Source organism: Phyllobates terribilis, unplaced genomic scaffold (genome assembly GCF_046119375.1).
Source record: "Phyllobates terribilis strain yellow unplaced genomic scaffold, ASM4611937v1 Scaffold_3__8_contigs__length_932513732, whole genome shotgun sequence".
Lineage (NCBI taxonomy): Eukaryota > Metazoa > Chordata > Amphibia > Anura > Dendrobatidae > Phyllobates > Phyllobates terribilis.
The window spans coordinates 929858590-929883981 of NW_027362763.1; the positions used below are offsets into that span (position 1 = coordinate 929858590).

Genomic DNA, 25392 nt, shown 5'->3' on the forward strand with positions numbered 1-25392 from the left:
AATTGCAACCAGTTGTCCTGTCCCTGCAGCTGAAAAACACCCCCATAGCATGATGCTGCCACCACGTTTCATTGTTGGGATTGTATTGGGCAGGTGATGAGCAGTGCCTGGTTTTCTCCACACATACCGCTTAGAATTGTCACCAAAAAGTTCTATCTTCGTCTCATCAGACCAGAGAATCTTATTTCTCATAGTCTGGGAGTCCTTCATGTGTTTTTGAGAAAACTTATGTGGGCTTTCATATGTCTTGCACTGAGGAGAGGCTTCCGTCTGGCCAATCTGCCATAAAGGCCCGACTGTTGGAGGGCTGCAGTGATAGTTGACTTTGTGGAACTTTCTCCCATCTCCCTACTGCATCTCTGGAGCTCAGCCACAGTGATCTTGGGGTTCTTCTTTACCTCTCTCACCAAGGCTCTTCTCCCACGATTGCTCAGTTTGGCTGGACGGCCAGGTCTAGGAAGACTTCTGGTGTTCCCAAACTTCTTCCATTTAAGGATTATGGAGACCATAGTGCTCTTAGGAACCTTGAGTAATGCAGAAATTCTTTTGTAACCTTGGCTAGATCTGTGCCTTGCCACAATTCTGTCTCTGAGCTCCTTAGGCAGTTCCTTTGAGCTCATGATTCTCATTTGGTCTGACATGCACTGTGAGCTGTGAGGCCTTATATAGACAGGTTTGTGCCTTTCCAATTCAAGTCCTATCAGTTTAATTAAACACAGCTGGACTCAAATGAAGGAGTAGAACCATCTCAAGGGGGATCACAAGGAAATGGACAGCATGTGACTTAAATATGAGTGTCTGAGCAAAGGGTCTGAATACTTATGACCATGCGATATTTGTTTTTCTTTTTTTAATAAATTTGCAAAAATTTCTACATTTCTGTTTTTTTTTCAGTCAAGATGGGGCGCAGAGTGTACTTTAATGAGAAAAAAGTCCTTTTTAGAATTTACCAAATGGCTGCAATGAAACAGAGTGACAAATGTAAAGGGGTCTGAATACTTTCCGTACCCACTGTACAGAGACCCTAAGTGCTAGTAGAGCAGAATCCCCCCTCAAGTGACCCCATTTTGGAAATTGTACCCCTTTTGCAGTTTATCTACAGGTGTGGTAAGGATTTTAACTACATGGGTATTTTCCAGAAAATAGCAGCACTGGATAAAGCTGAGTAAAAATAGCAAACTGCTGTTGTAGTGACCAGTACGTTATGCCCAGCTCATGCTTCTGGAGACATGCACCCGTACATTAAGCGGGCTCTCATCGCTACAGAAATGCCAAACATATTGATGCTAACTACGGTTTAGGCACACTGTGGGGTTCAAAAGGGAGGTGGGCATTTGTATTTGGGAGCACAGAATTTGCTGAATTTCTTTTGGGGGGCAAGGGCCATTTCGCTTTTCCAAAGCCTTTGTGCTACTAGTAACGTGGAAGCCCCCTATATTTTTGTTAATAGATGACGGACCTGAGTGGAGGCTTTTTTGTGGATTGAGTGAAAGTTTTTATTGGGATTCAAAATGTTATGTAAAATGTTCCCATTTATCCTGTGCTCTACGAGGAGCACTGATATCAGGGTTTCCATTGAAATCTCCGAGTGACTTAATTCAGATGAAAACCCCAAGGGATCCATTCACTATAATGAGGCAGCTGTTATGATCAGCAACATAAACTAAGGAAAGATAAGGAAAGCTGTCCCTACGATGTAGCGGGCAGCCTGTTCCTTGTGAACAGACCCGCCTTCGTCCTCGGCTAGTCTGAAAGGAGACCTATAGAATAAAGGGAGGGGTCCCTAAAAGAACTAAGGACTGGGACAAAAATGGGACACCTCCTAACAGAAGTTGTTGCAGAGCAAAAAGACAAACTGACAAAAAGTACTAGAGGTCCCAGAGGACCAAGCAAACTAGACAGAGATAGGCACCAAAGCACCTGGCTAGAGAGACAGGCAAAAAACACTGAAGTCCAGCAAAGCCAGAAGGGCGGAGCTGGAATATATAGGCAGCTGGTCACGTGACCGCAAAACACAGGATAGCAAAAACTAACAGGAGGGTTCTAACAGTACCCCCTCTTCTATGAGGATCCTCCGTATCCTACAGGCCCAGGCCTATCAGGAAACCTCCTGTGGAAAGCTTTAACAAGCCTAGGAGCAGAGACATCATCCGTCCTTACCCAGGAGTTGTCTTCGGGACCGAAACCCTTCTAGGAGACAAGATACTGTAATTTCCCTCTATGCAATCTTGAATTCAAAATACGAGAAATTTCATATTCACAGTCTTCCACCACAGGAGGAACTGTGACAGTGGCCTCCCTATTAGAAACGTCACCCTTTTTCAACAAGGAAACATGAAACACAGGATTAATCTTCCAGGAAGTAGGGACATCCAGCCTAACCGCAGACGGGTTAACAAACTGAAGCACTTTAAATGGACCCACAAACTTAGGACCCAGTTTTTAAGAGGGAATCCTCAACCACAAGGTCTTCGAGGACAACCAAACCATGTCACCCACAGTAAACAAAACCTCTTTACGTTTTCTGTCAAAATACTTCTTGGACTTCTTGTTAGCCTCTTGCAGGTTACAACGTACATTAGTCCAAACTCTCTCCAAATCACCGGAAAAATTCTCCTTCTAAGGCACCGCCGACCCCAATTTGGAGAAAGAACCAAAACACGGATGTCTCCCAGTGCAACAAAAAAAAAAGGAGAACACCCAGCAGAGGAGGATGTATGATTGTTAAGAGCAAATTCTGCGAGAGGCAGAAACTCTGACCACACCTCTTGATTGTCTGCCACAAAACGCAAAAACTGTTCTACATCCTGTTTCTTTCTTTCAGTCTGTCCATTAGACTCAGGATGATACCCAGACGAAAATGACAAATGAACTCCCAACCTGTCACAAAAAGCATGCCAAAACCAGCCACAAACTGAGGTCCTCTATCAGAAACAATATCCGTGGGAACGCCATGGAGCTTGACAATCTCCTTAACAAACGCCTTAGCGAGTGTCTTGGCGCAGGGCAACTTAATGAATGGAACCAAGTGACACATCTTACTAAAACGGTCTACGACCACCCAGATGACAGTAAAACCCTCAGACACAGGAAGATCAGTAATAAAATCCATAGTGAGATGCGTCCAAGGCGCACTAGGAACCTCCAGAGGGCAAAGCAACTCCGCAGCAGAAGTGAAGCCTTTGACCTAGCACCCACAGTACACTGACGCACCCACTTGATGACTTCCTTCTGCCATCCAGGCCACCAAAAACTGCGACTGATAAGTCTCTTAGTCTCAGAAATTCCTGGATGACCTGCCAAAGAGACTCATGACACTCTACAAACAAATCTCTCCTAAAGGCTCTAGGAACGAACAACCTCCCATGGGGAGTGTTAGATGGAGCATCATCTTGAGCATTCAGAATCCCATTCTCCAAAACGGAGTCCAATGCCGCCACCACAACTCCTTTCTGCAAAATGCTCTACTCCTCCTCGGCACCGACCGTAGAAGAGAAGCTGGAGATAAAGCATCGGCTTTAACATTCTTAGTACCAGGGATATAGGTAATGAGAAAAATGAAACAGAGAAAAAAATAGTGCCCACCTAGCTTGACGGGCATTCAAGCGCTTGGCAGCATCCAGATAGATCAAATTCTTATGATCTGTGAAAACCTGAATAGGAAATCTAGCACCTTCCAAAAAATGACGCCAATGTTCAAACGCAAGTTTAATGGCCAGCAACTCCCGATTTCCAACATCATAATTCAGTTCGGTTTCCGAAAATTTTTTCGAAAAGAAGGTACAAGGTTGTACTCCATCCTTGTTCTCCTGAGACAAAACTGCTCCGACCCCCACCGATGAAGCATCAACCTCGACCAAAAAAGGTTTGGTCTCATCAGGCTGTATGAGGATAGGGGCAGAACTGAACCTCTCTTTGAGATACTCAAACGCTTCAATGGCCTCAGTAGTCCACTGGGCCGTATTCGCACCTTTCCTGGTGAGATCGGTTAGAGGTTTAACAATTACAGTAAAATTCTTAATGAATTTCCTGTAATAATTGGCAAAACCCAAAAACCTCTGTATAGATTTCAAACCAATAGGCCTAGGCCATTCCTGCACAGCCTGAACCTTCACAGGGTCCATCTCAAAGCCCTCGTTGGAGACAATGTAGCCCAAAAAACTAATTTTCGGCACAGCGAACTCACATTTCTCCAGCTTAGCAAAGAGTGAATTATCACTCAATAACTGCAAAACTTCACGTACACTCTGCCAATGGGACTCTAGATCTGGTGAATAAATCAAAATGTCATCCAAATACACAACCACATTCTTACCAATCAAAGGTCTCAGGATGTCATTAATAAGGTTCTGAAAAAATGCAGATGCATTGGTAAGACAGAAGGGCATCACCAGATTCTCAAAATGACCTACCGGAGTGTTAAAAGCAGTTTTCCATTCATCACCCTCCTTCATTCGTAACAAATTGTATGCCCCTCGGAGATCAATTTTTGAGAACCACTTGGCTCCCACTAACTGGTTAAACAAGTCGGGGATTAACGGCAATGGGTAGGAATTGCGTACGTTAATCTTATTAATTTCACGAAAATCCAGACATGGACGTAAACCGCCGTCCTTTTTTTAACAAAGAAGAATCCGACTGCCACAGGTGACTTAGAAGGTCTAATGTTACCAGCAGCCAGGCTAGTCTCTATGTACTCCTCCAAGGCCTTTCTTTCAGGGATAGTCAGATTAAACAAGCGACTTTTGGGAAGAGTAGCACCTGGAAAAAACTCAATGGCGCAATCATAATCCCTATGAGGAGGTAAAACTTGTGACTCCTCCTCCGAAAAAACCCTCCAAAAATCTTGAATAGGTGCAGGTAATTCCCCTTTTTCCACAGCCGCAATGCGACCATTACAACATTTATCATAGCACTTCGGACTCCAAGACTTAATCACATTAGTAGACCAGTCCAACAAAGGATTGTGCAGTTTTAACCAAGGCAATCCTAGAACAACGGGAGAGGGCAAATTATCCAAAACAACCAAGTCCAAAATTTCTTGGTGAACACCATTGATAGTGAGGGGAAATGCAGCAGTCTTGTGAGTAATACATTTCAAAGGAGTGTTATCAATTGCAACCACAGAAATAGGAGATGACAAAGGTTTGGATTTCAATTTAAGTTTTTCCAAAAACCCTTTATCAATCACATTAAGTGTTGAACCACAATCCACAAATACCTGAAATTCAATCAAATCTCCCTGCAGAGTAGTACTCCCTGAAAGAAATACTCCTGCAGAACGTAAACAAGCTATACGGGCGTAACTGACCTTTTTTTTTCTTTACTTAAACGACGCTCACAATACTTAATCAAATGATCAGCTTTAAAACAATAAAGACACAAACCTTCGGCTAATCTCCGATCTCTTTCTTGAGAGCGGAGTGACATCGCCCCAACCTCCATTGGTTCTCCGCTGTCAGAGCAGATTTCCTGGAAACTAGGACCTGAAGTTACAGGAGTTTTTACATCATTGACCCTGGACCTTATTCTCCTGTCCACACGAACAGCTAACTGCATAGCTTCCTGCAGAGTCTCAGGTGCAGGGAATGCAATTAGCAAATCCTTAACCCTTTCACTCAGACCAGCAAGAAATAGACATTTCAGAGCAGGATCATTCCATTTGACTTCTGCAGCCCATCTCCTGAAGTGTGTGCAATAAATTTCAACATCATCTGACCCCTGATTCAAAAGTCTAAGTTCTGATTCAGCAGATGAGATTCGATCAGGATCGTCATATAATAGCCCCATAGCAGAAAAAAATTCCTCAACAGAACTTAAACACGGATCATTAGGTTGGAGAGAAAAGGCCCACCCCTGTGGTTCTTTGCGCAAAAGTGACATAATAAAACCAATGAGCTGTGATTCATTCCCAGAGGACCTCGGTCTAAAACGAAAATATAACAAACAAGCATTTTTAAAGGTAAAAAAATCTTGCTGTTTGCCATAAAAAATATCAGGCAGTCCTACCTTGGGTTCGACAAAATGCGCTCCAGGACAGCTACTCACGTGTTGCTGAAGCTCGGCCACCTCCAGAGACAATCCCTGCAGGCGTTGAGCCAACCCCAGAACGGAAACCATACTGATTCCCGAATTTCTTTCCTTTTTTAGTTTTTTTTTTTTTTGGGCTGGACTTACTGTTATGATCTGCAACATAAACTAAGGAAAGATAAGGAAAGCTGTCCCTACAGTAAGACTAAGCTGAATCCCTACGATGTAGCGGGCAGCCTGTTCCTTGTGAACAGACCCGCCTTCGTCCTCGGCTAGTGTGAACGGAGACCTATAGAATAAAGGGAGGGGTCCCTAAAAGAACTAAGGACTGGGACAAAAATGGGACACCTCCTAACAGAAGTTGTTGCAGAGCAAAAAGACAAACTGACAAAAAGTACCAGAGGTCCCAGAGGACCAAGCAAACTAGACAGAGATAGGCACCAAAGCACCTGGCTAGAGAGACAGGCAAAAAACACTGAAGTCCAGCAAAGCCAGAAGGGCGGAGCTGGAATATATAGGCAGCTGGTCACGTGACCGCAAAACACAAGATAGCAAAAACTAACAGGAGGGTTCTAACAGCAGCAGAGTTACTCTGGACTTCGTCTAGTCTCTGTTCAGCTGTGTCTTTTTTCAGACGTTCACAAAACTATGGCCAACGGCACTTTTATGCACGCCTAATAAATAGATGGACACCGTGGGATTACAGGTCAGACTGCGTCCACCGTGCCTCCATCTAACTCATTATAGGAAATCTTCCGCCTGGAGTTTTGTCTGAATCACGAATTTCAGAGATTTACACGGAAACCCTGGTGTAAGCGCAGGACAAATGTGAGCCGAGCCTTACTGCAATCTTTGGGAGGCAGAATGAACAAATCAACAGCAGGCGAAGAATTTGTTTTATTTATTTTTTACGCAGTTCCTCGTGCGGTGTAAGTGATTCGACGACTTTATTTTTCGAGTCAGTGCGATTACAGCGATACCAGATTTATATTGGGTTTTTATGTTTGGCAGCTGTCACACACTAAAAAAAAAAAAAAAAACACCTTAAAAAAAACAAAACTATTTTTTGCATCGCCATATTTTGAGAGCTATAATTTTTCCATATTTGGGCTGACAGTCATGTAAGGGGCTTGTTTTTTGCGGGACAAGTTGACATTTTTATTGATACCATTGTGATATGCACATGATGAAAAAATGAAAAAACAACATTTTCAAAATATCTTAATTTAATTAATATAGAGTTTGAGTACCACTCGCACTGCCATACGTGCACTTACATGCCTTAGCATGCTATCAATGAGGTTATTAATGGTTGTTTAAAGACTGTTCTGCTATGTTAAATGTCATTTGGCAGCAACAAATCAAGATCTGCTGCTGGCAGCTACCTTTGTAATTGCCGACCAACGATGGCCCAGATGTACTCAATGGGAAACAGGTCCGAAGAAACTGCAGGCCATGGTAGCATATTTGGGCCCACAGGTTGCTCACAGTGGCACAAGCAACATACAGCCTGGCGTTGTGGTGTTGAAAAACAGTTTATGGGAGAAATGGCCGTACAACTGGTTCCATGACTGACCCATTCTCTGCTGCAAGTGAAATTGGACGACATCTACCAAGCCACGACTACCAAGAGTTCCAGAACAAAAGGGCGCTGCGATGGTAAAAACCCCTCTGCCAATACCCAGAGATTCAGCTTCCAACTACTAACATTCTAAGTAAATTGATAACGTTCAGTAGGCAATAACAAAAGGAGTATAACCACCTTTTTTTAAATGAATATGCCACCAGATTTGACAATTCATACTAAATATAATATGACATAAAACTCTAACACCTGATGAGATTGGCTTTCAAAGTAAATACACCTATGTCAGAATGGCTGTATATTCCTGGTATTTAAAAAAAAAAAGAAGAAAATCAGCATTTTATAAGATCAGCTTTAGTGGGAAAACATTCGAATACGCTTATACAGACATCCTGACATGGAATAACAAAGCAAGTTCTTCACGTTAAAGAATTAATAATATATGCAGGGCGTATTAAGAAATCTGGTGAAAGATACACTTTAAAGAGAATATGCCACTAGGTTATAGCTACCTACTCTGGGATCTGCATAATGTAGGGGCAGAAAACCTGATTCCAGTGATGCATCACTGTTCAATAACACCAGCACCATTGATTGGCAGCTTTCTGCCTATGCGCAGCTAACACATACAGCTGCCAATCAGTGGTGATACACATGGCTCAGCAATCAGAAAACTTGTAGATCCGCATCAGAACTGCAGCAAACATCCCAGTAAGTGACAGATGGCTGGAATCAGGGTCTCTGCTTCACACTGCTCTCAGACGGGTTAGCAAAAACCTGTTGACAGGCTATCTTTAAACTTAATGTAACGCTTTTCTTCCCAGGACTTTGTTAAACTCAAAGTCAATAGGGAAAATCCATACATAAAAAAAAACCAATTGATCCTCATAATGGATTGAAAGGATTTAAAAGCCGCATTTCTTGATGTTTTCCGTAGTGTGTGGAGAGATCTGTCCAAATCTCATCTACCTTGGTGCTACTGTATTCTGCTGCAAATGTGGATGGAAAATCTGCAATTCATCTGTGTGAAAGTAGCCTTAAATGATAGCCAAATGACTAAAAGGTAAAGAACACAAAAGAGGCTTTAGTTCCTGAGCAAAGGCATTAAGGATATTGTAAGAGTTTACCTGTGGATTTCCCATTCAGAGACTTCTTATTTCTATTATTGCGTCTTCCGGCCACACGCTTTCCCTTAGTGGAGGCCAGGGGGGCAGAGGCCAAGCTTTCTCCCACCATTCGATCCTCTTCACAGGTCTGCCTGCAGCTCAGTTGACCACACATCAGGTTGCAGTTCTCATTATTATTAATGCTATCCTGGGCGTCTGTATTATGAGGGCCAGTACCTGTGCTCCTGGGTAAAGGCTGCTCTCGATTTAAGCTGTTCTCATTCAGGTCAGAAGCCATTTGATAAGAGATCACCTCTGGTTCAGCATTAGGACGATCCACCAAGCCATCCTCCCCATGTGTTTGCAAGTCTGTTTGTGGGGTTTCCGCTGTGTCCATCGTGGCGGGTATTAGACCATTTCAACATGCCTAAAAGTTTAAAGAAAATGACAATTAATGAGATCATAACATATCTAAACTAGCACAAGCACTGGCAGTCACTGAAAATCAGGTGACACAAATGTACCGTATATAAAAGGTATTTATTTGTTATTTTACTCACTTATATAGCACCATTAATTCTACAGCGTTTTACAGACATTATGGGCACTGTCCCCATTGGGGCTCACAATCTGTGAGGAAACCCATGCAAACATGCAAAGACATACAAACTCCTTGCAGATGTTGTCCTTGGTGGGATTTGAACCCAGGACCCCAGTGCTGCAATGCTAACCACTGAGCCACCGTGCTACCTATGATGTGATCTGCATCGTTTTTATTGTGGAGGCTGTACCTTGGCTTTTACTGTGTGCACATGTCAGTATTGGCTCTTCTACATGTAAGCTCTTTCTGTTTTCACTAAAGGGAATCTGTCAGCAGGGTTTGCTATGTAATCTGAGAGCAGTATGATGTAGACGCTGAAAACCTGATTCCAGTAATGTGACATTTACTAGGCTGTTTCAATAAAATCACTGCTTTAATCAGGAGGAGATTATAACTACAGGACTAGGTGTCTCGTGCCTCCTAGTCAACTGCTTTGCATAACCCTCCCCCACCACTGATTAGCAGTTTTCTGTCAATGTACAGTGAACACAGAAAGCTACCAATCAGTGATGTAGGCTGGGTTTATACACAGCTCAGCATCCTGAGTACTGCTATATCCGAAACAGAGAAAATAGTGATTTTATCAAAATGACAGCATGCAGACCAGTAAGTGACATATCACTGGGATCTGGGTCTCAGATTACACAGCAAACCAGGGTCAGATTCCCTTTAAACCTCAAACAGGGCAGACCGCAGTAATCCATCTGTATTTGATAGGATTAATAAAACGCAATGACAAGGTATTAGCAGACCTGCCATAAGTGGAAAAGACAGCACACTATTAAGTATACTGGTATCTGAATATTGTGCCAATAACTTGCTCCGCTCAAGAAAGCAATGAGCACTTTAGAACCATGCTTAACAACAGAAAAAACAAAAATAAAACATGGTGGCTCAGTGGTTAGCAGTGTTGCTTTGCAGCGTTGGGGTCCTGGGTTCTAATCCCACCAAGGATAACATCTGCAAGGAGTTAGTATGTCCTCCCTGTGTTTGTGTGGGTTTCCTCCGGGTTCTCCGGTTTCCTTCCACACTCCAAAGACATACTGATAGGGAATGTAGATTGTGAGCCCCAATGGGGACAGTGCAGATAATGTCTGAAAAGTGCTGTGGAATTAATGGCGCTATATAAGTGAGTAAAATAAATAAGTCAAGTTTAGATGAAATAGGCAGCATGTATAGAATCCATAAAATAAAGTTATTGGTAAACTACGATGAGTTATGAACAGGATTATGTCATTCATTGCAGTGGGCAGACTGGAGGCCGGTCATACGCATCAGATGTAAAGGTGAAATCACTCATGTTGGAAAAATACATCCAAACATCCACAACAGTAACTACACAAAGCTACCGGGATAACAGCTGTGGATTTTGTGGCAGTTCAGCTATGGATTTCAAAAAAGCATTGAAGTCTATGCTGAAACACATAGAAACCGGTGAAGAAAATATACTCCAATTCAGTGTGGAAATTTTTCTACCAATGTAAATAAGTGGTTTAAATTTCTGCTGCAGATTTTTTTTTCCCCCCTCCAAGATTTTGAGGTGTACTGGCACAGCTGAAAAGTCTTGGATGAAAAAGAAATTATGGTAATAGCTTGGATTTTATCCTACTTATTATTTCCTCCCAAGGAAAACAAGCGGTGCTGAAGGAGTCTAGATACTAACTGAATGAGTATGTGGCACTTTAATACTGAAATTGTATTTCTTTTCAACTGATGAGCTATCCTTAGGCTAAGCCACCAATATAGGAGAGGTGGGAGTCTGACAACCTGCAACCCCACCGATCAGCTGTCACCTCTAGGGTCAGATATAAACAGTGTACAAAAAGGAACAGTGCAGCGCAAATCACACTAGTTATTGGCCGCTGCTAGGCACGGCAGATCAGATCCTAAGGCCATGTTCACACGTTCAGTCTTTTACATCAATATTTCGAAGCCGAAACTAGGAATAGGTAAAAAAAATGCAGAATGTGTGACGTGTTTCTATTATACTTTTTCTCTGACTGCTCCACTCCAGATTTTGGCTTACAAATATGGAGGTAAAATACTGACCAAATACTGAATGTGTGAATGTAGCCTATTAGGATCTGATCTGAGGATAGGTCATCAGTGGAAAAGTGGACAATTTCTGTATTAAAGTGCCACGTGTGAACGTGGCCTAATAATGAGAACAGGAGCTGATCTGCAGTACTTGAGAGTTTATAGTCTCAGCAAGGGCAGAGAAAACTCTACACTTGAGGAAAGCACACAAAAAGGAAGCAAGTGCAGGATAGAAGCTGTGCTGATAACATGAAAGAAACTTAAAGGGCACCTGTCACCTCAAGAAATACTATATACTTGCAGAAATAGTGGTAATATGGAGGTAAATAACAATTAAATCCTGTCTGGAAGACTTACTGGAAGCACAATTACAGGGAGAAAATTAAGTTTTATCCTCCCAGGAGCCGCTCACTTCCAGTTATCTAGGTAGTATAGGGAGTTGTTATAGTCATTGCTCACTATATAGTGAATGCGGCTTTGATCACTCCCACTAGATCTTGATTGACAGCTCGCTCTGGACAGACCAGCTGCTGAGCAGGCTGTCCATCAATCTGTTGGGGAGTAATTATACTCACACTTACAGTATATTGATCAGTGACGGTAATGGTTCCCTGTATCATCCCATTGACTAGAAGCAAGTAGCTCCTGGGAGGAAAAAACATCATATTCTCCCTGTAGTTACTGCTCCAGTAAGCCTGCCAGACAGGATTTAAATGCTGGTTACCCGGCGCCCTTTTCATTTATAATAATCTCCGCAGGTAGATTCTCCTGCAGATCAGTGTCCAGCCCATAGTCAGGAACAGCACATTTACATATAAGAAAAATGTGGATTCTCTGGAACCAATGTATCAGGCTATTCAGCTTCCTATGACCCACATGCCCATATAGATGGCTTAGGAGGGTTGATCCTACTGACCGATTCCCTTTAATGCTGGTAAGGTTCTATAGAAATGGGCGGGGGTGGGGAGGAGGGAGAAACTCTGCTTCTAGCTCCTCCCTCCTTCCCGCTATACAGGAAAGGACAGCTGCTACTGATAAGAGTCTAGCTCAGTAAGGTAACAATCTTTCTTCACTGATCGGAATTTTCAAAATCCTCAATTCTCGGGTAAAATGGGTGATCGATCCAGGAGGAGAAAGAAGCAGATAAGGTAGATTACAACGTTACTCTTTAAATTAACAAAGCATTTTTTCAAGTCTGCTGACTGTCAATTCTTTCAGCATTTTTTTGCATTATTTTTCACCCAATCAAATGAATGGTAAAAAAAACACAAGAATGCACTCAAAAATGCAGGTATTTTATGCAGCATTATTCCTGCCAAATAAAAGTCAAATGATACATCCCATGGGAAGGTCCAATGACAAAGCTGTCCACGATGAGGGCGATTCCTTCTCCTCTCAGCTCTGTACAAACCCCACCCACAGCACTGATGGACAGCTTTCTGTGCACACTGTTCATAGGTAGAAAGCTGCCAAATCAGCGGCGAGAGCGCGGATATACAGAGCTCATGAGTATACATCGCAGCAGGATTACTAATCCTTCAGTGGTAATCTTCTGCTGATAAAACAGCGTTTCTATCAAAACTACAGCAGGCAGCCCTATAAAAGTGAAATATTACTGGAATCAGGGTCTCTATCTTTACATTATACTGCAGTCATATTGAGTGGCCCAAACTTTGCGACGCATACCTTTTGGCTGTGTGCCCACTATGCGTTTTTAAGCGTTTCCGCAGCGGCAATTCCACCGCAGAAACGCTTAAAAAACGCTGGTTAGTAGGTCTGCTATGTTCCCCAATGATAAGATACGCTGTGCACAAGCTGCAGAAATTTCCACTGTGGATTATCATTGCGGAAAAATCCACAGCACTACCAATTATTTTGAGGACACGCAGCATAATTGCTGCCATTGACTTGCATTGAATCGCTTAATATCCGCATCACTACATGTGCACATGCAGATATTAAGCGATTCAATGTGCGGATGGTACCCGGGTTTGGAGAAGAGGAGACTCATCTCATCCAGACACGGGTACCATAGTACCTGTAAAATAAAAAAAAATTTAAAAAAAACACCTTATACTCACCTTCTGATGGCCTGCGGTCTTCTATGCGGTACGTCTTGGCTCCCCGGTGGCTCGCGATGGAGTAAAAGGACCTTCCATGACATCATTCAGTCATGTGATAGGTCACGCGACCACCGACGTCGGCGGTCGCGTGACCTGTCACATGACTAAATGACGTCATGGAAGGTCCTTTTACACCACAGCGAGACACCGGAAGCATCGGAGGAGGAGACCGGGAGCCATTTTTCATTTTTTACCATTTTTATTCTTTTTTTTTTTTTTTAACTAACTTGGTCACACTATATAAAATCCATGTCAGTTGCATGGATTTATATAGTGTGACCTAGTTGTCGAGCACTTTTCCTAGTGATGCTAAAATCTCTTGGAAAGAGCTTGACAACCTGCAAGCGAAATCGCAGTGCAAAACGCGTGAAAAACACTTGTCCCTGGCTGAAAAAACGCATGGAAAATCCGCATGTGTTTCTTTTCTTCCAGGGAGATGCAGAAACGCTCAGGAAAAATGCAGAGCATTTCTGCATCGTGGGCACATAGCCTTAAAAAGGGTTGTTTACTTCTTGCACAACTCCTTCTCAATTCCTATGCTGCCCCTTATAAAATAATAACAGTTATAGTGGGGAAAATAAGTATTTGATACACTGCCGATTTTGCAAGTTTTCCCACTGTAAAGATGTGCGGTTGTGGATTTTAATAATCACCTAGGCAGGTTATCGATGTAATTAGTTTTATTCCTTCCGACCACGGTGAACAGCAATTCCAGGTAAATGTTCAACAGGCAATTCTCTTAGTCCTCGAGTTTCCAACCTGGGATCAGTAGTTCCACTGCCCCGTACCAGGTGATACCCACTGTCCCTCAACTTTTGGTTGGCCCACAGCTTTTTGTATCTCACTCTGGTATATTGGCAGTCACAGCATATGCTCCTTCGGATGATGGATATCACGACCGCAGCCCGTGATACCATCCAGCCCTCAGTCCGACTAGCAATCCATCTCTCTTTCTCCTGCACAGGGTTCAGCCCCCTGAATCGGCAGAAGAGCTCACCCCTCCGTCCCCCAGCTAATTGTGCCTTAAGGCCCCGTCACACTAAGCGATGTAGCAGCGATCTCGACAACGATACGATCTGTCAGGGATCGTTGCTGCATCGCTAATACATCGCTGGGGAGCTGTCAAACAGGCAGGCTCACCAGCGATGAGGGGAGCAGCGATATCATGGAAAGAATCGTTCCACGATGTCCTGCTCCCGTTCCCAGCCTGCTGCTTAAGCAGGAGCAGGCTGGTAACTATGGTAAATATCGGGTTACTAAGTGCGCGTGTGCCCCTAGTAACCCGCTGTTTACCATGGATACCACTCTGCTACCGTGCGCTGGAGCCTCCGCTCACCGTAGCAGAGTGGTATCTATGGTAAACAGCGGGTTACTAAGTGCGCGCGTGCCCCTAGTAACCCGATATTTACCATGGTTACCAGCCAGATCGTTGGTCCCGCTGATCACACACAGCGATGTGTGCTGGCCAGCGGGAGGCCAACGACCAAAAAATGGTCCAGGACACTTTGCAACGATCAGCGACCTCACAGCAGGGGCCTGATCGTTGCAAAGTGTCACACATAGCGACATCGCTGCTGAGGTCGCTGGTGAGTCACCAAAACCGTGACACAGCAGCGATCTCGCTAGCGATATCGCTTAGTGTGACGGGGCCTTTAGTGGAGATATCTTCTCAGGTGGAACCCATCCCCTGGGTCTGCATGTGAGACTACCTGTGGTGACGGAGAGAACAATGGCCCAAGGTCTCGGAGATATGGTCACTGAATGGAATAGATCGGAGGTTGAACTGATGAGCAAACAAATCACTAACAAAACACAGCAAGCAAATTTCTAACAAAATACAAAAATAAGATAGATGAAATGGGTGCTCATGCGCAGTGCTGGAAAAGTATTGCCAGGTCCTCACACCCACCTACAAAGAATGAAGAGGTCTGTAATTTTTATCGTAGGAAGGAACACTTCAACTTTGAGGCCTCTTTCACACGGCAGTGTTTCCGGTACGTGTGGCGACAGTTTCCACACGTACTGCAGACACTGACACACGTAGACCTATTCAAATCTATGGGACTGATCACATGTCAGTGTGTTTCCACAGACGGTGCATCCGTGAGCTCCACATGCTGACATGTCCGTTTTTTTGAGGATACACGATCCGCAAAAAAGGGTCTCACGCTGAACACAAATGGATGCCATCTGTGTGTCATCAGTGTGACATGGACAGGAGCCTGGGAATCAGTGTACAGTTAGTGCTGTTCCCAAGAACCGGGTGCTGAACACTGCCCTCATCATGGTTCCTGCCAGCACTGCCATCAGCACCAGCAGAGACAATGATGAGGGTAGCAGTAGTCTGCTCCCGCAGTGTCCCCACCTGTAAACATAAGAATAAAATAATAAAATCCTTATACTCACCTGTCCGGAGATGTCCCCTGCTGTAATCCATGCAACCGCTCAGCAGAGGAGCCGGGGAGAATGAGCCGCTGTAACACTGATTTCCAGGCGTCTGTCCATGTGATCCTGATGCAGCACATGGTTGCCACACGTGTGACACACACGGACACATGGGACACTGATATTTCCGGTACTGGAAATATACGGACATGTGAAACTGGCCTAAGGCTATGTGCCCACGATGCAGAAATGCTGCATATTTTTTCCGCTTCCCCCTGGCAGGAAAAAACGCATGCGGATTGTACATGCGGATTGTACATGCGTTTTTCCTGCCAGGTAGAAGCGTTTGTCATGTGTTCTTCACATGCATTTCCACATGCGGGTTGACAAGCGCTTTCCAAGCGATTTTAGCATCACTTTGAAAGTGCTTGACAACTTGGTCACACTATATAAATCCATGCAACCGGCATATATAGTGTGACCAAGAAACAGTTTTAAAAAAAAAAAAAAATGGTGAAAAATAAAAAATAAAGATTATACTTACCTTCCAATGGCCCTCGGTCTCCTTCTCCGCTCCGTCTGGTCTCCCCGGTGTCTCACGGTGGTGTGAAGGACCTGCGATGACGTCATTGAGTCATGTGACAGGTCACGCGACCGCCGACGTCAGCGGTCGTGACTTGTCACATGACTCAATGACGTCATGTCAGTTCCTCACACCACCGCGAGACACCTGGGAGACCGGACGGAGCGGAGAAGGAGCCGCCCAACACACCGGACGCATCGCTGAGGAGACCGGGGGCCATCGGAAGGTAAGTATAATCTTTATTTTTGGTTTTAAATTCTTTTTTTTTTAAAGTTTCTATGGTACCCGGGTCTGGATGAGAGTCTCCTCTTCTCCAGGCCTGGGTACCATCCGCACATTGAATCACTTCATATCCGCATGTGCACATGTAGTGATGCGGATATCAAGCGTTTCAATGCAAGTCAATGGCGGCAATTATGCTGCGTGTCCGCAAAATTAATGGACATGCTGCATATTTTTCCGCAATGATAATCCGCAGCGGAAATTTCCGCATGTGCACAGCATATGCGGATTATCATTGGGGACCATGGGGCACGTATTACCAAGCGTTTTTTAAGCGTTTTCGCTGCGGAAATTCCGCGGCAAAAACACTTGAAAAACGCATAGTGGGCACGCAGCCTTAGAAACAGAATCTTAAAAAAAATCCAGAAAATCACATTGTGTGTTTTTTACGTAATTAATTTGGACTTTATTGCATGAAATAAGTATTTGATACAATAGAAAAACAGAACTTAATATTTGGTACAGAAACCTTTGTTTGCAATTACAGAGGTCAGACGTTTCCTGTAGTTCTTGACCAAGTTTGCAGGCACTGCAGCAGGGATTTTGGCCCACTCCTCCATACAGATCTTCTCCAGATCTTTCCGTTTTCGGGGCTGTCAATGGGCAACATGGAGTTTCAACTGCCTCCCAACATTTTCTATTGGGTTAAGGTCTGGAGACTGGCTAGGCCACTCCAGGACCTTGAAATTATTTTTACGGAGCCACTCCTTAGTTGCCCTGGCTGTGTGTATCGGGTTATGGTCATGCTGGAAGACCAAGTCACGACCCATCTTCAATGCTCTTACTGAGGGAGGAGGATGTTGGCCAAAATCTCGCAATACATGACTCCATTCATTCTCCCTTCAATACAATGCAGTTGTCCTGTCCAGTTTGCAGAAAAGCACCCCTAAAGTATGAGATTTCCCCCACCATGCTTCACGGTTGGGACGGTTTTCTTGGGGTTGTACTCATCCTTCTTCTTCCTCCAAACATGGCACATGGAGTTTATACCAAAAGTTCTATTTTGGTCTCATCTGACCACATGACTTTGTGTTTCTTCTATTTTCTAATAATTGTGCCAGCAGTTGTTGCCTTCTCACCAAGCTGCATGCCTATTGTCCTGTAGCCCATCACAGTCTTGTGCAGGTCTACAATTTCGTCAATGGTGTCCTTAGAGGTCTTGGCCATGGTGGAGAGGTTGGTGTGTGATTGATTGAGTGTATGGACAAGTGTCTGCTATACATGTAACAAGTTCAAGCAGGTACAATTAATACAAGTAATGAGTGCAGAGTAGGAGGGCTTCTTAAAGAAAGACTAACAGGTCTGTGAGAGCCAGAATTCTTGCTGGTTGGTAGGTGATCAAATACTTATTTCATGCAATAAAATGCTGATTAATTATGTAAAAATCATACAATGCGATTTTCTGTTTTCTATTTTTAGATTCTGTCTCTCGCAGTTGAAGTGTACCTACGATGAAAATTACAGACCTCTCCATTCTTTGTATGTGGGAAAACTGGCAAAATCGGCAGTGTATCAAATACATACTTAACCCAAATTTTATATCCAGCTCACAGTTTGTGGTTAGTGTTCCCCTGGAGGTGCAAAGACTGGAAGGTGGTGTTGACAGCAGGGTGGAACAACTGCAGGAGAAAAGGGTGTATCCAGCACCAATTCCAGGGAAGTGACTTTAAAAACTGAAGTTTATTATAAACGTGATTAAAAATATATCATCTTAAAAAATAGCGCTTTTCAGTGGCATGCACGTCTGAGGCATTTCGAACTGTGTGTTCTTATTCATAGTGTGACAGGTCAGTGAACGATCAGTGAGCTGTCATAGGAGCATACAGATGAATACATAAGCAGAGCACCAGATAGAGCGCCCCCCACAGGCCACCCCGAAGCACGAGCATATCATTATCTCCAAACTGAAAGTGAAGATTACACAAAAACCACAGGACAGATTTCATCAACCAAGGTATCATTTCTATCAGTGTAATGTCCCCCACCTGACAGTATATGTAGTTTACTGAGCACAATCCTGCTGACAGGTTAAGGTTAGGTTCAAGCATTGGAGAATTGCTGCAGATTTTTCATCTGGATTTCAGGATTTCCTATAGAGAAAATGCACCAAAACCCCAAAGTTCAGCAGCGTCGTCAGCTCACAGAGCGGAGAATTCATGGAATCACGTCCACTTTGCTTTAAAATTTTGACTGTGTTCCCATGTAGTGTAAATGCTGCGTATTTTCTGCTGCTTTTTTGCCCAAAAAATCTGCTGTATTTAATTGTCCAAGCAAAATGAATGTGATTTCATGAGACCTGCGCCTGCATTATGTATAAGTTAGTATTTCTCTATACGCTTGTCTCTCCACCTGTTTTTACAGATATTCTTCCCATTCCTTTTCTTCCCCTCCTACCTCTTAAATGTTTTATAGGTAAGGTATCTTATATATGCAATCTTTTTAATTTTCCTTCTATCCCTTTTAATTTTTTATTTTTCCCTTACTAAACCCTATTTTTCCTTCCACCCCCTTCTCACCCATTATTTTGCCTATATCTTTTTTTCATCCCTTTAAATTTTGCTTTTATTTTGTTCGTTTGCTTCTGTATTACTGTGTATTTATATTGTCTCCCCCTTTTTCTATATTACCGTGTATTTATAATGTCTCCCCCTTTTTCTATATTACTGTGTATTTATAGTATGTCTCCCCCCTTTATTACTGTGTATTTATAATACACTGCCTAAAAAAATAAAGGGAACAGTTAAACAACAGAATATAACTCCAAGTAAATCAAACTTCTGTGAAATCAAACTGTCCACTTAGGAAGCAACACTGATTGACAATCAATTTCACATGCTGTTGTGCAAATGGAATAGACAATAGATGGAAATTATTGGCAATTATCAAGACACCCTCAATAAAGTAGTGGTTCTGCAGGTGGGGGCCACAGACCACATCTCAGTACCAATGCTTTCTGGCTAATGTTTTGGTCACTTTTGAATGTTGGTTGTGCTTTCACACTCGTGGTAGCATGAGACGGATTCTACAACACACAGAAGTTGCTCAGGTAGTGCAGCTCATCCAGGATGGCACATCAATGCGAGCTGTGGCAAGAAGGTTTGCTGTGTCTGTCAGCGTAGTGTCCAGAGGCTGGAGGCGCTACCAGGAGACAGGCCAGTACACATGGAGGTGGCCGTAGAAGGGCAACAACCCAGCAGCAGGACCGCTACCTCCGCCTTTCTGCAAGGAGGAACAAGAGGAGAACAGCCAGAGCCCTGCAAAATGACTTTCAGCAGGCCACAAATGTGTATGTGTCTGCACAAACTGTTAGAAACCGACTCCATGAGGGTGGTATGAGGGTCTGACGTCCACAGATGGGGGTTGTGCTCACAGCCCAACACAGTGCAGGACGCTTTGCATTTGCCACAGAACACCAGGATTGGCAAAGTCGCCACTGGCGCCCTGTGCTCTTCACAGATGAAAGCAGGTTCACACTGAGCACATGTGACAGACTTGACAGAGTCTGGAGACGCCGTGGAGAGTGATCTGTTGCCTGCGACATTCTTCATCATGACCAGTTTAGCAGTGGGTCAGTATTGATGTGGGTGGCATTTCTTTGGAGGGCCGCACAGCCCTCCATGTGCTCGCCAGAGGTAGCCTGACTGCCATTAGGTACCGAGATGAGATCCTCAGACCCCTTGTGAGACCATATGCTGGTGCGGTTGGCCCTGGGTTCCTCCTAATGCAGGACAATGCCAGACCTCATGTGGCTGGAGTGTGTCAGCAGTTCCTGCAAGATGAAGGCATTGAAGCTATGGACTGGCCCACCTGTTCCCCAGACCTGAAATCAGATTGATCACATCTGGGACATCATGTCTTGCTCCATCCACCAACGTCACGTTGCACCACAGACTGTCCAGGAGTTGGCGGATGCTTTAGTTCAGGTCTGGGAGGAGATCCCACAGGAGACCATCCGCAACCTCATAAGGAGCATGCCCAGGCATAGTAGGGAGGTCATACAGGCACATGGAGGCCACACACAATTCTGAGCCTCACACAGGGAGATGCTGTGCCGGAGGAGTCACTGCTCCCCACGCAGGGACTGTGTGCGTGGGGAGCAGTGACGGCATGCTCCTGCTGCCGGGCGATTGCGTGTGCCTGCTATTAAAGAGCATGAATATTCACCCCCTCTCCACCCCCATGGGCGTGGAGAGGGTTGAATATTCATGCTCTTTAGTAGAGGGCACAAATGACGGCCGAGCGCTGCAGGAGCCGCGCCGCAGCTACATTGTACGCCCGTGATTAAGGACAATGAATATTCAGTGCTCCCCACGCCCATTGGCGTGGGGAGCAGTGAATATTCGCTTTCTTAAGCAGCGGGGACAGTGTAGGCTGCAGTAGCCGCTGCTACCTCCTGTACCCCCCCCCCTCCCGCCGCTGCTGCCCCCCCTGACTCCACCACCCACAGCAACAATACAGTATGTAATAGAAGGTTCGGACTATAAGACGCACCCCCCACTTTCCTCCAAAATTTTGGAGGAAAAAGTGAGTCGTATAGTCCGAAAAATACGGTATTTGAGTGTTCCCTTTATTTTTTTGACCAATGTATATTTCCCCCCCTTTTTCTTTACCCCAATTATGTAAAAAAAATTCTTAATAAAAACTACTTTAAACAAAAAAGGTGCCCACAGTGCCCCAAGGACGCTGCTGAACTGTGCTGTTTTGGTGCTTTTTTTTTCCTCTAGATGCTTCTATGTGGAGCCTAAAAAAACTGCAGATACTTTAATAAGTGCAGAATCAAAACTTTTCTGTACTATAAGAAGCACATTAAAAACGCGGCTTCACATCTATACCAGAAACGCATCAAATAAGAGGGAGAAGATTGTTATTGAGTCGTTTGGTGTGGATCTTGCAGAAAATAAAAAACACAGCATTTCTGCAATGTGTGAACACGATCTTAGGCCGGTTTCACATGTCCATATATTTCCAGTAGCGGAAAAAACGGTACTGGAGATATCCATGTCCCGTGTGTGGCAACCGTGTGCCGCATCAGGATCACACAGACCGACGCTTTGGAATTAGCGCTACAGTTAACGCTGTTCTCAAGCGCTGGGTGCTGAAAGCTGCCCTCATCATGGTTCCCTGCTGGCCCTGCGATCAGCATCAGCAAGGACAATGATGAGGGTAGTAGTAGTCTCCTCCTGCAGGGTCTCTGTGTAAAAATAAGAATAAAATAAAATCCATATACTCACCTGTCTGGAGATGTCCCACGCTGAAATCCTCTGACTGCTGATGCCGAAGAGCCAAGGAGAATGAGCCGCTCCAGTGAGCGGCTCCGGAGCTGAGCTCAGGAGCGGTGTCCTGTCACTCACTGAGCGCAGCTCCGGAACAGCTCATTCTCCCCGGAGTCAGCGATCAGAGCACTACAGCGGGGAAATCTCCACAGACAGGTGAGTATATGGATTTTATTACTTTAATCTTATTTTTACACAGGGACACTGCAGGAGCAGACTACTACTACTCTCATCATTGTACCTGCTCGTGCTGATCGCAGTGCCGGCAGGAACCATGATGAGGGCAGTGTTCAGCACCCGGCGTTTGTGAACAGCACTAACTGTAGCGCTGATTCCCAGGCGCCGGTACGTGTCACACTGACGACACACGGATGGCGGGAGACATTTTTGCAGACCGTGCATCCGCAAAAAAAAAAAAAAAAAAAAAGGACATGTCAACGTGTGGAGCACACGGACACATGGTTCGTGGAAACACACCGACATGTGCGCAGACCCATAGACTTGAATGGGTCTGCGTTTGTCAGTGTTTCCAGTACATGTGGAAACTGTCACCACACGTACTGGAAACACGGACGTGTGAACACAGCCTAACAGACAATAAAAAGCCAGATGTCGTATAGTGATGCTACATAAAGATGAGAACGTTCTGGCGGCTCTGACTGTGAATGAAAGAACAAAACATAATCCACAGATCCCAACTAGAGATGAGCAGGACGCACAGATGATGTCGCTCCAGCTCTGGCTAATCAAAAGCCGCTGGGGAAAGTTAGAGATTTACGGCCTCCCATCCAGCCACCAGGTACCACTGACTTGCACATTGGACCAGTGACCTGGGAATCCACCCGCTCATCATTAGTCCCAACTGTCCCGAATACAGCAGACAGTCCCAGATTTGGGTCTACGCCCTGCAGTCTCAGGTGTCTGCTGAACGCCCCTCATTACCAGTGCCCCTCTGACGACAACTCCTACCGGGGGAGAAAGATAATGGTAAATGGGCATGGATTGGGGTATGGCCAAAGTTTGCTGCTATGCGCACATCATGTTGTGTCCCTCTTTCTGTTCTTCAAAAGTTGGGAGGTATGCATACGTATAGCAGAATAAAGGAACAGTCACACCCATCTTTAAAATGGAGGTAGCTTTCAGGATTCATCAATGCTTCCATAGATCTCCTTCTCAGTCATCGGGGGCATTGGTATAAAAAAAAAAGCCCTGTGTAACCCTGCAGAGGCTAGAATATCCCTATGAATCTCTAGTACTCCCACCCTAACAAGGTGAAACAAGAGGTGAAAGTAAAAACGTATTCCGCTCTGCAGCCGTTATTACATCCAGCTCAACACATTTAGTGAAAGGTTCTCTTTAATAGCCAACCTACATCAGTATATGGATGTACAGGTCCACACGAAGGAAGCATACGTCTATGGTATAAATCTGAAATACTCTGGACGTACACCTCCAATGGGCCTACAAAAAAAAAGGTGATGTGAACAAGGTCTTAGAATAAGGCTGACACCATGTGAATTCATGTGGCACTACAGATCACATGGTGCCATCTTTATTTATGTGCCCCTCCCGGTATTTGTGGGACCTAAAGGGAATGATAGGGTATGTTTTTTACTTTAATTATACCATAGTCCTCCATAATCTCACAGACAAGCCCTTTCACTCGGCAGTGATTTCCTTATTCATTTCCTACACATAGGTTGGTGTGGTTTATCATCGCTCTATTGTTTATATAGACTGTTAGCAACTAAATCACGCTTTTCAGGCCGAGCCTTAGCAACTATCTTCAGTGCTTGAGGCGAGGGTGTTTCCCTACCGCAGGATTCCGGCTCCGCCGAATGGAAATATTCCGAAATGTAATGACGTCAGCGTAAAATAAAACCAGTCAAGACTTCTTCAATGAATATTAATAACAAGGTTTGTAGTTCATCACTCCAGACAACATGTAAGCCACACTGGCTTTAAAATGGCAACTACTATCCTCATCAGACTCCTCAGCTGGAGTTGATGGAAAAGTCTTAGAGGGAGCCCTCTCTTTCTCTATGGGGAAGCAAGTGTCAAGCATGATCACTGTCCTGCGGGTTGTCGACACAGCTCATCACAATGATCTCCCCCTTCACTAGTGTTTCCCAAAGGAAATTCTGATATTTTACATTGATTGCCTTTCCACGTAGCTTTGCCAGGTACTGCAGGGAGGGCAGCTTTATAGAAGAATAGGAGATCCCACAGATACTGGACCATCTTACATATGGCTATGTTATATCTGCATGCATTGCAAATGAGGGTTATATGTATCCTCAGGTGATAAAGGTTTGGTTTCTGAGGTCCGAGTCCTGTTATTCACTGCAAAGATGAAATAAACAAGAATGTGAATGGGGCACGGAGCTCCCTCAAGATCGGACAATTTGGGTTCAAATCACTTTCATTGAAAGACATGAAAAAACAAAATTAAAAAACAGTAAAACTTGGAAGTGGTAATTATTTACAATATTAAATGCCACCTCAACAAAACAAGAACTATAATAATCCAGGAAGAGAAAATAATAAGGAATTGATGAAGAGGAGCAATTCCACATACCCCAAAACGCTAATTTTCTACCAGGGAGCAGAAGGCAAGGGTCGGCTCGTAGTGTACATTGGGAGCAGCTATGAAAATGTGAATGATTAAAGGGCTTGTCCCAAAAACATAGTACATCTAAAATTCATAGATCTTGGAATAACAATAAGTGGATGACTTAAGAGTAGGAAAGTTTTGATTTAGAAGGGCTAAAGCTGGGTTAGGAGTAATAAGTACTTTAATCACTTCATATATCAAGTAACACATCTGTCCAGAATTTATTAATGGGGAAGGGCAATGCAGTGTGCAATTTTAGATGGGATAGAGTGCCATCATAGAGGAGCTTTTCAGTTGCTTAATATAATTAATACATGAAGTGGTATTAGTAGTATAATACCAGACTGCCCGGCCTGTACTCACCGCTTGCCGCTGAACACTGAGCAGCGATAGGGAAATTGAAGTTCACAGCACTGCTCTGGACTACAACAAAATGGTGCCTGGCTCCCCACACAGCTATGATCTCGACAACCCAGGGGGTGCAAGGCGAAAATGCGCGACAGGGAGCGCTTGGTGCTGCCTATCTCTGGCACATGACTTATGGCATACTATCTATCATAGTTTACTACTATGGAAACAAACGCCTCTTAAGAGATAAAGGAGTCCCTGGTATCATTTGATTTACCTGAAACTTTATATACATATACAGTTAGGTCCATATACATTTGGACAGAGACAACATTTTTCTAATTTTGGTTCTAGACATTACCACAATGAATTTTAAACAAAACAATTCAGATGCAGTTGAAGTTCAGACTTTCAGCTTTCATTTG

At 44.1% G+C, this 25392-nt stretch overlaps 1 protein-coding gene across 1 annotated transcript in view; it reads right to left on the reverse strand.

Annotated features, from left to right (window-relative positions):
* Positions 1-25392, reverse strand: part of CNST (consortin, connexin sorting protein) — a 203321-nt gene that overhangs the window by 121420 nt on the left and 56509 nt on the right. The window contains exon 2 of the mRNA XM_073672832.1: positions 8743-9148. Within this exon, the coding sequence (XP_073528933.1) occupies positions 8743-9118 (376 nt within the window). The 5' untranslated portion in view covers positions 9119-9148. The remainder of the gene's footprint in view (positions 1-8742; positions 9149-25392) is intronic.